This window comes from Anastrepha obliqua, unplaced genomic scaffold (assembly GCF_027943255.1).
Source record: "Anastrepha obliqua isolate idAnaObli1 unplaced genomic scaffold, idAnaObli1_1.0 ptg000009l, whole genome shotgun sequence".
NCBI classification, from domain to species: Eukaryota; Metazoa; Arthropoda; class Insecta; order Diptera; family Tephritidae; genus Anastrepha; species Anastrepha obliqua.
In genome coordinates, this window is record NW_026562178.1 from 4369841 (window position 1) to 4383037 (window position 13197).

At 37.1% G+C, this 13197-nt stretch overlaps 1 protein-coding gene across 1 annotated transcript; it reads left to right on the top strand.

Moving 5' to 3' along the window:
- Positions 1 to 643: 643 nt before the first annotated feature.
- LOC129251202 (uncharacterized) lies at positions 644 to 1822 on the top strand. Its single transcript, XM_054890562.1, has one exon. It carries the CDS (start codon positions 644 to 646, stop codon positions 1820 to 1822), a length of 1179 nt encoding a protein of 392 aa, XP_054746537.1.
- Positions 1823 to 13197: the final 11375 nt, after the last annotated feature.

Sequence of the window (13197 nt, forward strand, 5' to 3'; positions counted from 1 at the left end):
CAGAATAAGAAGATCCAGAGCTCTTCGAGCTTGTGAAAAAATGTCAAATTCATCGACATACACAAACTTGTACAAAGAATATTACCTCTGTAAGATGTCGATTCAATTTTCCACGTCAAGAATGTCATGAGACACGAATAATATCACATTCTTCAGACGATTTTCTCCGCAATGGGGGCAGAATTTCCTTACTTAAGCGTCGTAAAGAAGATGCTTGAGTAAATAATTACCACCCAGGGTTATTGAGACTGTGGACAGGTAATATGGATATTCAACAGTGCGGATCGAACGAAGCGATAGCATACTATATTGCAAAGTATCTATCGAAAGCAGAACCAGAGGGTGTCGATGCTGGAATTGCACAGGCAATACAACAAATCCAACGCGAAGAGACTGACCTTTCACGCAAAATCTTCAAGATATGTATGAAGATTCTTCGTGAACGACAAGTATCAGCTGCCGAATGTGCATATCGGCTTTGTCATATCCCATTACGAAACAGTTCGCGACATTGTGTCTTCCTAAACACAAGAAAGCCAGAACAGCGTTACAGAGTATTGCAATTCGATAGAAGCGGACACGCAATTGGTTACTACAGCAATATCTTTGAACATTGCAACATCCTGACTACGATTTTGCGAACATGAGCCTTACAGAGTTTGCTATGTTGTTTGAACCACATTTTCCGAAAAAGTTAAGCGATGCCGAGGAAAGCGTAGACCATGATGCCTATGAGGAACAAACAAACATGGGTCGCCCACTCATTACTCTGTTGGATAAAAGCAAAATGGTTGTGAGAAATGTTCCTGCAGTTGTCAGAGTGCCATATTTTATAGCAGCTTCGGATCCAGAAAACTTTTCGTACAGCTTACTTTTTCAATATATGCCTTATCGTTCGGAAACTGAAATACTTGAAGGCTTCGATAATGCCAAAGAAGCTTTTGTAGCTCGAGAGAGTCGTTTAAGGGAAACAAGTAGACATATGTGCCAACATCGAGAGCGGGACCAACAGCTTGAAAATGCATTCAATCAGATACATGCTTTCGAAATTTTGGAGCAGCCAGAGATTATAAATCCTGAACTTGAAGAGGAAGAGTTACCAGAGAAAGAAATGAGCAATGATCAATTCCAAAGAGCGCAAAATGCGATGAATGTTGATCAAAGACAATTAGTTGTTCTTGTCACAGAGAGTATTAAGAATCAACTTAATGGTGATATGAAACGGGAGAAAATTTTCGTAACTGGTGGAGCAGGCACCGGGAAAACATTCCTCTTTAATCTATTGAAAACCCATGTCAACCGATGTTATGGAAAACCGGTGGTAAAAGTCGGTGCTCTCACTGGAGTTGCAGCACGGTTAATCGGTGGTACAACGGTACACCGGCTGTTAGAACTGCCAGTACAAAAAGATGGAGTAATTGTAAGCATGCCACTTCTTACCGGTAATTATTTGAGAGGAATGCGTCAATTATGGCAAAATATTGAGTTTCTGTTCATAGATGAAATTTCTATGATACCCTATGAGATGCTTTGTATGATCGACTCTCGTTTGCGTCAACTGATAATCCCAGACGCTTGTTTTGATGGCATAAACGTGATTTTCTTTGGTGATCTAATGCAGTTACCACCTGTTAGAGGACACCAAGTTTTTCAACAACCAGGTCTGGTTGAACTTAAACAAAACATGCGTCAACAAGGAGACACAACATTTATAGATGTACTTAATGCCCTACGAGTTGGAGAAATGACGTCTAGGCAACTTGAAGTCCTTCTTGAAAGTCAACGGATGCGACTAATGAATTTTCGATTGAGAAAGCATTAAGAATTTACCCAATGAATGATCAAGTTGCTAGACACAACGAAAAAGTTCTCCAGAGTTTTGAGAATAAAGGGACAGTTACTTATACAATAAAAGCACAAGACCAACTTATTGATGCAACTCGTAATTTAGGTAACAAGGACTTAAATTCTGTGATACCTAATGATATTAATAAAACAGGAGGTCTTCCGAAAGTACTGAAAATATTCGTAGGGGCTAAAGTGATGTTGAGGTCGAACATTGACGTGTCAAAAGGTTTAGTGAATGGCAATATGGGTTTTATCATTGAAATTATCTGGCCAAATTTTCGCAGAGACCAACTATACACGGAAGACATCCCGTCAGTGCGTATCGACTTCGGTTCTGATGGTGTGCACATGATTAAACCGATATCGATACAGTTCCCAGCGAAATATAGCTATGGAACTGCTGAGAGACGGATGTTGCCCTTAATCCTGAGTTGGGCTTCGATCGTTCATAAGATCCAAGGTTGTACAGTTGATCATGCAGTCATTTATCTAGGCTCGCGACTGTTTGCTGATGGACAGGCCCATGTAGCACTTAGTCGTGTAAGATCTTTAGACGGTATGCGGATCGAAGAACTTGATTGCTCTAAGCTAACTGCAAAAACTCCATGCGTGAGGCTTTAAATGAAATGATTCGTAAGACATTTCAATACTACATGTCCACCATAAGACGGATTGATAAATCAAACTAAATACATAAGAGTGTAAAAACTCTAAAAAAGCACGTTGTTACTGGTAATCAAACTAAAATATTAGAAAATAAAAAATAGTTAAAAAAAAAAAATAAAAAAAAGGTTTTATTGCTAATCGAACTAAAAAGTAGAAAATAAAAAATAGTTTAAAAAAACTAAAAAACACGCTTTTATTGCTAATCGAAATAAAAAGTAGAAAATAAATTTTAATGACAAAGGGACCTATAATGAAGTAATAGCAAATCGAACGATCAGTCATAGTCAACTACCTCAGAACAGAATTATAACAAAAATTAAGATACAAATAGAGTAATTCAAATTAGAGTTAAAAGCGTGGGATGCTTGATATAGTAAATATTACAATCATTCTATTGGCAACTACCTATGTACAGAGGGTTATGAAAGTGAAGCAAAATGTAGCTTTAGTAGCTAGTAGCTATAGCCGTTCTTATTCTTCTGCGGCCTAATAGATTTTTGATACGTATATGAATAGCGAGTTCTATACCTTATGCCCCTGAAATATCTAGAATGGTTCCTAAGTAATATTCCTTATATTCAAGAGCTTCCTCTATATTAAGTACTTGCGAACGTAGCGCATTCTCTACAGACTTGCCCTTGCCCCTGAAACTAAAGAGCATTTTGGTATTAATTTTGGTAAGCTGGATTCTTTAATATTAGTTTCATAAGCCTTGCTCCCTTTTAAGCCTTTTCCATTTCACCGCAAAAGTCTTCCGAAGATTTTCTCTTGGCTTTACGTATCACCTTCTTTTATCTTTTTTGCAGGTCCTTGAATTCGCCCCTACAGAATGCTTTTTCCACTAGCTTCGCCAGCGTATACAATTCTCGTACATTGAACCTTTGCAATTTACGCTCCCTGTTCCACCAAGATTGCATTGGTTTTCTCTTTGGAGTACAATAACTATGGTACGCTTTAACTAGGGCATTCGTGAAAAATTGTACACCCTCTTCAAGTTCTGAGTTATGGTTAGCAGGTCTAATTCGCTTGTTATCTTGTTCTTTAAAATAAAGTTCTCAGTTGGTTTTTCTGGGATTTCTTATTATTGTTTACTTTTTCAGGGATGAGAACGTGATGTGATAGCTAATGTGTATTTATGGTCCGGTATGATGGTGTACTAAGCACCTTCTAATTTTCTACCCTTATATTTCGCTCGGTGCATACCGTTATGTGTAGCACGTTTTTTGAAGTGGGACCTATAAACGAAGGGACGCATAACCAGCTCCTGCCCCTCTCGCTAACAGTTTTCACCAGCCCTTAAAGCTCGCTCATCGATGCATCGATTTCGTGTGGCAACTAACACGACGCAAGAACTAGATGCTTATTCTTGACACCACCTATTATCAACACAGTAAAGTTGAGAGATTGGAGTTAAAATAGGAACTTATGTTTTTACTAACTATTGTCGTTGTTCTTACTCAGTTTACTACACTTGTGTATTATTTACTCCAGTCCAGAAACTATGTATGTTTCTCGAGGCTATCCATGCTTCCTGAACTAAAACCACGTCATAGCTGCTACATAGGTTGAGGAGAAGCTCGGAAGCGAGCTTAGATTTGCGTAAGTTACCATTTCTATAAATTACGCTAGTTATTAAGCACACGTATAAGTATAAAAGGGGAGATGTTTCAGGTATTCAGCTTTAAGCTAAACGTGTGTACGTGTAAACGAATAGTAAAGCAATAAAGTAATTAACTATAGCAAGTAAGTTTTGCTACATTCATTTGTGACTTTATTTAACAATCCAGTGATCGAACTCAGATGAATTATGGTGCAAAATTTTTTTTAGATAAAAGTGTACGAGTTTAGGAAATTTACAAAACGAAGAGTGTACATGCTGTTATTTTATTTTGCTTGACTCCACACGATGGCATTGTACATTTTTAAGCAAATTCCATATTGATTATGCTTAGTCGCGTTGTAGCTGTAAACATATCGTATCGCGTTTTGTTAGCATTTGAAGATATTGATGAACATTGATGAAATTTGAAAATATTGGGGAATTTGGTAAGTGACTTCCACCCAAGATTTTAAGTTTGTGATTAAGTAACCTATTTCAAAATATTTTTGAACATGTACTGCTGTGTGGCGACTTGAATGTTTATTTGCTCGTTGAAAATGATCGCCCCAAGAATTTGATAGATAATCAATAAGGTGTTGTTTAAATATTGTAAACAAACTTTTTCCTCGTTTTGGGCGCCACTGTAAGTCTAATCTACTACATTTGTTCTGAGTTTCTCATGCAACTGGTGTGTAACATTTTGAGCAACTTTCTCTCAGCGGCGTTAGTGACCATGCCTTAATATTTCTGAGATATAATTTAATGTTTAAATGTATGAGAAATATTTGACCTAAAAACATTTATTTTCGTAACGGAGATTAATTAGTTTTAATTTAAATATATAAGTATATGTTGCTGTAAGAAAAATTAAAAGCGATATGGATCTGAAATAAGGTCTATTCTTCTTGGAAGAAAAATAATTTTAACGAAAATTTGGTGGAATGTAAACTTTTGTGGAACTTTGAATATTTGGCCAAGCTCCTCTCCTATTTATGGTGTGCATGATGTTTTTCTACAAGTGGAGGGACCTATGAACGGCAGATGATTTTCTATGAAGAGGTTTTTCATGGCAGAAATACACTCGGAGGCTAACCATTGCCTACCGAGGACCAACCGCCAGTAGAAAACCCTTTCCTACTGTCTTCAACTCAAAGTGCTTTGGAATAACTTAAAATGATTAGTTTAATATTAAACCGTCAATGATAGTGTTCGGTCCCAATCTTTCACATAGATTTGGCAACGAATTTAACTCTTCAAATATCAATGGAACTGATATAATACCAGCATTTGTTCGCCGCGACTAGGAGTTACATGGCCCATTCAATCAGCCCAATTTTATACTACTGTTTCCAATAAATCTGGCTGTATGAGGTTATAGTGGCTTGCTTATTATCTATACTAATATTATAAAGAGGAAAACTTTGTTTGTTTGTTTGTTTGTAACGAATAGGCTCAAAAACTACTGGATCGATTTTAAAAATTCTTTCACCATTCGAAAACTACATTATCCAAGAGTAACATGGATTACATTTTATTTTGGAAAAAAATAGGGTTCCGTAAGATATTTGGATTTTTCGGACACAAACTGAAAAAAATCTTATATATATAAATAAAGTCAACTTTTTGTGTGTGTTCGCTAACCGGCCGTGTCGGCACCGAATTAAACCAAACTTACACACATTATTAAGAAGGTATTGAAGATGGCTTCCGTATAGTTTGGATACCTATTGGTGGATAGGGCTCGAGATAGAGACCAAAACGTGGACCCTAGAATGTGTTTGTACAATATGGATATCAAATTGAAGCTGTTCGTGAATGCCTTAGTACAGAGTATTTTTCATGCCGCTCCGTGACTGGGGTCTCGAGATATAGGTCAAAACGTGGACCCGGGTAACCTTTGGTTGTGTATGTACAATATGGGTATCAAATGAAAGCTGTTGATAAGTGCTTTAATACGGGGTAATTTTCATACCTATTGATGACTAGGGTCTGGAAATATATGCCAAAACGTGGACCCGCCGTGTCTTTGCACCGAATTAAACCAAACTTACCCACATTGTTAAGGAGGTATTGAAGATGGTTTCCGTATAGTTTGGATACCTATTGGTAGATAGGGTCTCGAGATATAGGTCAAAACGTGGACCCGGGTAACCTTCGGATGTGTATGTACAATATGGGTATCAAATGGAAGCTGTTGGTGAATGCTTTAGTTCAGAGTATTTCCATCCGCTCCGTGACTAGGGTCTCGAGATAGAGACCAAAACGTGGACCCTAGAATGTGTTTGTACAATATGGGTATCAAATGAAAGCTGTTGATAAGTGCTTTAATACGGGGTAATTTTCATACCTATTGATGACTAGGGTCTGGAAATATATGCCAAAACGTGGACCCGCCGTGTCTTTGCACCGAATTAAACCAAACTTACCCACATTGTTAAGAAGGTATTGAAGATGGCTTCCGTATAGTTTGGATACCTATTGGTGGATAGGGCTCGAGATAGAGACCAAAACGTGGACCCTAGAATGTGTTTGTACAATATGGATATCAAATTGAAGCTGTTGGTGAATGCCTTAGTACAGAGTATTTTTCATGCCGCTACATGACTGGGGTCTCGAGATATAGGTCAAAACGTGGACCCGGGTAACCTTTGGTTGTGTATTTACAATATGGGTATCAAATGAAAGCTGTTGATAAGTGCTTTAATACGGGGTAATTTTCATACCTATTGATGACTAGGGTCTCGAAATATATGCCAAAATGTGGACCCGCCGTGTCTTTGCACCGAATTAAACCAAACTTATGCACATTGTTAAGTAAGTATTGAAAATGGGTTTCGTAAAGTTTGGTTGTAATTCGGAGCAGTGGCAACGGGTACAGCGTTCTTTTGAACCAGCCATAATGTCGCTTACTTTTTTAATGCTTGGGGCGGAACTGAACTGTCAAATTGACAGTGTGAGTTACAATGTGTCAATATTTCTTTCTGATTTGGATACCATAAGGAAAAAACGTAAGTGCAACATGTAAAAATTGTTTGTGAATTTTTTTGGAGTGGATTTTGGAACAGTGAATAATTTCTTACGAAATTTGAGAATTTAATGTGAAATCCGAATGAAATTATTATGTGTTCGTGGAAAAAACAATTTTTTTCGTTTTTTTTTTTTTTGGAAAATATAAATGGATAATGGTTAAAAAGCTCCAATGCTTAATAAAACATATAAATTGAAACGAAAAATTCATGGATGATGAGGAAAAAAGACGATTGTTTATTCATATGCGTTGATTTGAAATTTAAAAACAATCTTCTTTTTTCTTGATTTTCAATTTATATTTTATATTTACTCAAAAACAAATAGAAAAACAAAAAATATTGTTTATGCCAAAGCACTTGAATAAAGAATAAAGAAATAAATAATATGAAAACCATATATTTTCTGTTCTAAACCATATCTATTCTATTTTAGTGTGCCCAGCGAAGGGGGCCGGGTTTGCTAGTAATAAATAAATTGTTCGGCGTGCTGTAAGGCAAGTTGCGCCATCTTATAGGAGCCATTTGTCGTCTATGTTCAGTTGATTAATTGTTAGAATCAAAAATTCAGTCAGCATGACTCGATTGCGCTCGCCATTCACCGAAACGGCAGCTGCTTCCTCATTTCGAAATAAATTAGGACCGATGCTGCCGCCAGGACTTGCCAAATCTTACTGGACAGAAATCACAACACAGTTTGCAATTTTCAGCTGTCTAACTATAGCTATCGATATCGATAGCTCCCATGCAGCGTTTAACGTTTGCCCGTCAGCTCGTACATGCAATCTTATAGTAGATTATTCCTAATTCGACGCAACGTTACTGCAGCAAACAAATTAGCAAAAAGAAAAGTAAAGAAGAAAATAAGCGAAAGAAATAGGAACTGTCAAACAAAAGAAATTATAAGCGCAAACACACACACAAACTTTCTTGCCACGACGTCATGGGCAAACAATTACGTTTGGAGCTGTTTTTATAATACAGTACAATCGTGATAGTCCGACATTTCTTAATCCGACACGTTCGGTAATCCGACTACCTCATAACGTCTATGGATGCAATTGGCATTATTTTATTTTGATCAGTCGTAGCAGAGCAGCAGAGGGAGATTGTGTTTTGTTTCCCGGTCACAACATATTTGTCATTAAATTTGAACGACGCCAGTTCTCTCGCGATTTCTGACGGTGTTGATGTGATTTTTTTCTGTCTTTTCGTGTCGTTATTTTCTGATTTGGTTTTACTTAGTGATGGCATCGACATCAAACAAACGTAAACATACAACACTGATAAATGGGCCATAATTCAGCGATACGAGCGTGGTGAAACACCTCTTTACCTAAGTGAAATCTACGGAGTCGGGCGAGCTACAATATATAACATTGATTAAATGGAACCTTCGGTAGTCCGGAATATTTGATAATCCGACAACGAGTCGGTCCCGTATGTGTCGGACTATCACGATTGGACTGTACGTGCTTTCATAATTTAACACGCGGCACTTCACTTTTATTAGTGTGTTTAATTAAAAAAACACATTTTAGAATCACAATATTTCCAAGCCATTCACTGAATATTCATAAACAAGTAACTTCTCTTCCTTTTGTTTGTTTGTCAAAATCGCGAAAAATGAAGTAACGGCTTTCGAAAGGGTTATTTTAAGTTTTCAGATATGCCGTACAGTTGCAGAATTCATTGCCTAATAAATTGAAATTATAATCAAATTCAAGACGCTTCGAATTGACTTTTCATTAAACATTTCAAACTAAGTCTCCACAATTGTACAATAGTATTATCTTAAGATTTTGCTTTCCATCCTTTTAATTTTTAATAAATCAATTGTGGCTTTGATTCGATAAAGTTTTAAAAATATATACTATATAGTTTTGTGAAATACGGCACTGGAAAAGGCTATGTCTAAAATGTATTATAGTAATTAATTTAAATTTATGGCATAATACCCAAAACTATACCGTTTTCGAGATATTTTATTTTGAATATTATATAAAAAAAAGTTTTTTTTGAAGTGAAACTTCTTTTGTCTCGAAGGATGAAACGCTGTGAGGAGTAAAACCATAGCGTTTCATCGATATGTGACGCTACGCCAGCGCCATCTGTTAAAAGCGTGGCGTGGATGAAACGCTGTGAGGAGTAAAACTACGCTAAACTACGTAAAACTCCGCTATGCCAGCGCCATCTGTTAAAAGACTGGCGTGGCGTGTCGTCGTGAATGTAATGCGGTCGTTTATTATTGCATTCTTATCGAATGTAATTTGTAAATATGACATTTGATTGACGGCCGCCGTAGCCGAGTGGGTTGGTGCGTGATCACCATTCGGAATTCACAGAGAGGTCGTTGGTTCGAATCTCGGTGAAAGCAAAATTAATGAAAACATTTTTCTAATAGCGGTCGCCCCTCGGCAGGCAATGGCAAACCTCCGAGTGTATTTCTGCCATGAAAAAAATCTGCTCATAAACATATCATAAAACAAAATGAAATAAATGTATAAAAAAAAAAAAAAAAAAAAAAATTTCTTGTGATTCGAACCAAGGATTTCGGATCGGAAGCCCACATTGCTAGCCGCTGGGCTATCGCGCTGTGCTGTCGCCGCAAAATAATGTATCATAAATCTGTTTACCATACCAAAGACCATACACTTTGCGAACGCATTTCGGTAGAAACAGTTGACAGTTATCCCAAACACAATATTATTAGTAACGCGAGACGCGTCATAGAGTGTGTGTGTAGTTTTGAGCAAATCTTACAAACATATTTTGTTTTGTTGATTGATTTCTGTTAAATATGGCATCAAATCAACAAAAACGGAAACCGAAAACAGGTGCTGAACGGCAACGTGAGTATTTGGAGCGTAAAAAATTAAGAGCTACTGTTGAACACCGTGACAGTGAATCCTCCGGTTGTACGATAAGTGATAATTTGTAGTACCAACAACAAGATGCGGAACTACCATTGATGCAGTATTTCATCGATACCTTGATAGATTAGAATGTAGATCATTTTTTACGTATTTCAGTTACCATAAAGCCCTTGTTTCATTTTTGGAAAACGAATCCAATAATGATAATGACAATGCCGAGAACCAAATGTAATTGAGTACAATAAATTCATTTCTTTTTATATTAAAATAAATAAATAATTCTGTTTAATAAAATTCCATTCCATGCTTTCCATGACTTCTGCATGCATTATATTGAAATAATAGTTAAATTATTGATTTGTTGATAAAAGAAGTTTCACTTCAATCGTGCGGGTTCCGTGAACTACCACACACTTTCTTTTTTTTGCACGTCCACTTTTCTAAATATAAGTTCAAAGGCCTGATTTTTTTATACCAGTATGTTTTTTAAGCTGTCAAGATTATAATAAAAAAAGTTCATTCCAATAATATTTACTAATGTTTTGTATTATTATTTTAAGTTCTCAAGTTCTTAAAAAAACACCCAGTATATGTAACAACAAAACATTGGAGTACTGCAGACAAAGTTGCTGCATTGATTGTCTCACTCAATGGTTCCGGCGCCAGAGTACGGTAGCTGTTCCAGAAGCCGATTGAGGTAACTACAGGGTCTGATTGAGCGGTTGGTACATTTGCGGTATGCGAAATAAACAACAGACTTCGTTGAGATGAAAAAGTGCCAGGCATTAATAAGAGGTATATGAGATCCGGACACGAAACTGACAGCATACTCAACTCCGAAGGGAGCATTTGCTGAAACAGCGTAATTTGCGCTGACACTGGAAACAAAAGCTCTCTTGGGCAAGCCAGTGCACAAAGTCCATCGAGTTGATGTTAAAGAGCTTACCTCCATGGAGAAAACCATGAGGAAAGTAATAATATCCTCCTTAACCTCAATTTGCACAGAGGAGCTCGAATTTGAAGAGTTGCAACTGCGGTAGGACTGGCCATTTGGCACGAAATTGCAGTATACCACTCAGCCAACCCAAGACGAGCCCAGGTGGCAGGAAGCGAAGCGATGAAACTGGCAATGGCGTTTCCGATACACAGCAGTAGTCAAACTAAAACGAACCAGCTCTAAGAGACGAGAACTGATTCCCACAACTCAATGCCCCACAGTTTATGTCTCGCTAATTGGACGAAAAAGCAACAACTTAACCCCTGTAAATGGTCGATCTCAGGTATTTACTCTCGACACAGGTGCAACGAACTCGATAACCCGGTCGAATTTGGTAAATGGTAATGTGGGACCACTGGTTGGCTACAAACTTCAGATAGCTACAGGGGAGAGAGCTACCATTTCCGGGAAGGTAGCTTTGAGAAGACGTTATCGGAGCTTTGTCAGTACTTCACTGGCTGAAATCATGGATGAAGTAATAATTAGTGTAGATTTCATGCTGCTGCACGGATTTACCTTCGATTTAGGTAAAAGGCTTCTGTCGTGTCAGAATATGGAGATACCGCTGAGCATCGGTTATGAGCCAAGTGTACAGTTCAGAAAGGTAACCCTAAGTCTTCGTCAACGGATTCTGCCAAAATCTGACGCAGTCACATGAGCTAATGTGGAAGGAGGCTGTAGGACACACGAAGTGTGGCCTATAGAAATTGCTAAAGAGACGGCAAACATAATTGTGGAAAGGACAAAAATGAAGTCCGAAAAAGAAAAGAGGGTTCCAATAAGGGTCCTAAATTATTTCTAGTCACCTGTTATTTTGGCTAAAAGAGCTGTTATTGGGAAATACTGGGCTGTAGAAACCATAGCAAACTGCATTGGACCACAACAAGAAAGGAAAGAATTCCAGGAAGCAGAAAGAAAAACCTCCGATGTTATAAGGGTTCGGTTGCAGGAAGTAAAAGGACTAGATAGAATACAAGCTAAGTGATAAGTGTAGAAATACGGCTACCTATTCAACGGCCATTGTGGAAAGTCTGGAAGAACTGCCATCGTAAAACATCGAATAGATATGGTACAGGAGATGCAAATCCAATTCGCCTATTTCCAGGTCAAGTTCCACTAGCAAAGCACGAAAAAGCAAATTAGATAATCCAGGATATGCAGCAAAGTAGATTTATTGAGCCATCAATAAGCCCGTGGAGCATACCGGTTGTGCTGGTCAAGAAAAAAGAGGGAAGTACCCATCGTAGGGGTTTTCCACAGAAATTTGACCAAAAGAGTAAAATTTTTTGCACTGAGGGATTAAATTAGATGATTTTATTGCTTCCACATTAACAATTGTGCTAAATATTTTTTTTATTTCATAAAATTTTCTCCCATCTTCAGATGGATAGGACGTCAAAAAAAAACATATCCAGCGGTGCTATAAGTTTGTTGATTGTACTAACTGCTTTTAGACCTTGCTATTTGATATCATTTAAACTTGATTCTTGGTTCTTGATCAGGGTTTTTTACTATTACTTTTATTCGCTTTGTTTGTTTGCCTATATAAAACACTCAGTTAGTCTATAGGTATGAACCACTACCTGATATCTTTTCAAGAACTTGTTTTTTATTATCGCGATAAGTTGGGAATGCAATTTTTTGAAGTAATTTACACTATTGATAATAATTGGAGGGAGCCTAACTGTTTTAATAGCAATAATTTTTTCTCTGGTTAGCCACTTCTGATTTGAGTATCCAGTCGGTTTCTTTGGCAAATTCGTTCCCGTCAGTTTCAGATATACATATTATATGTTCTCTATTTTGTTTAGATTTTTAGGATTATTTTAAATTTTTCGTTTTCACTTTTGAGCGCAGTTATCTCTTTTACTAAGAGCGTATACCACATGTTTTCAAAATTTTTGATTTTATTTTTGAAATCTTAGTTTTCAACTTGTAGTTTTTTAATTTTTTCTGTATTTCCATTACCCGGTGGTGAGGTATTGGAAGTACTAGGTTATTCAATATATTTTGCTATTCCATAAGAAAAACACAATTTTAGGATTTTCCAGACATTTTGTTATTCAGTATTTCTCAGTGTAGTCTACCTGAACATCAATCAAGTGTATTCAAACGAGATTTCAATTTATGAATTCCATCGCTGCAGTGAAAATCTGGAAGGGCTGCAAAATACGCTTCCACAGC

Bases quoted from the DNA above. Each gene is read 5' to 3' on its own strand.
- LOC129251202 (XM_054890562.1), top strand. From the start codon at position 644: ATGAGCCTTACAGAGTTTGCTATGTTGTTTGAACCACATTTTCCGAAA.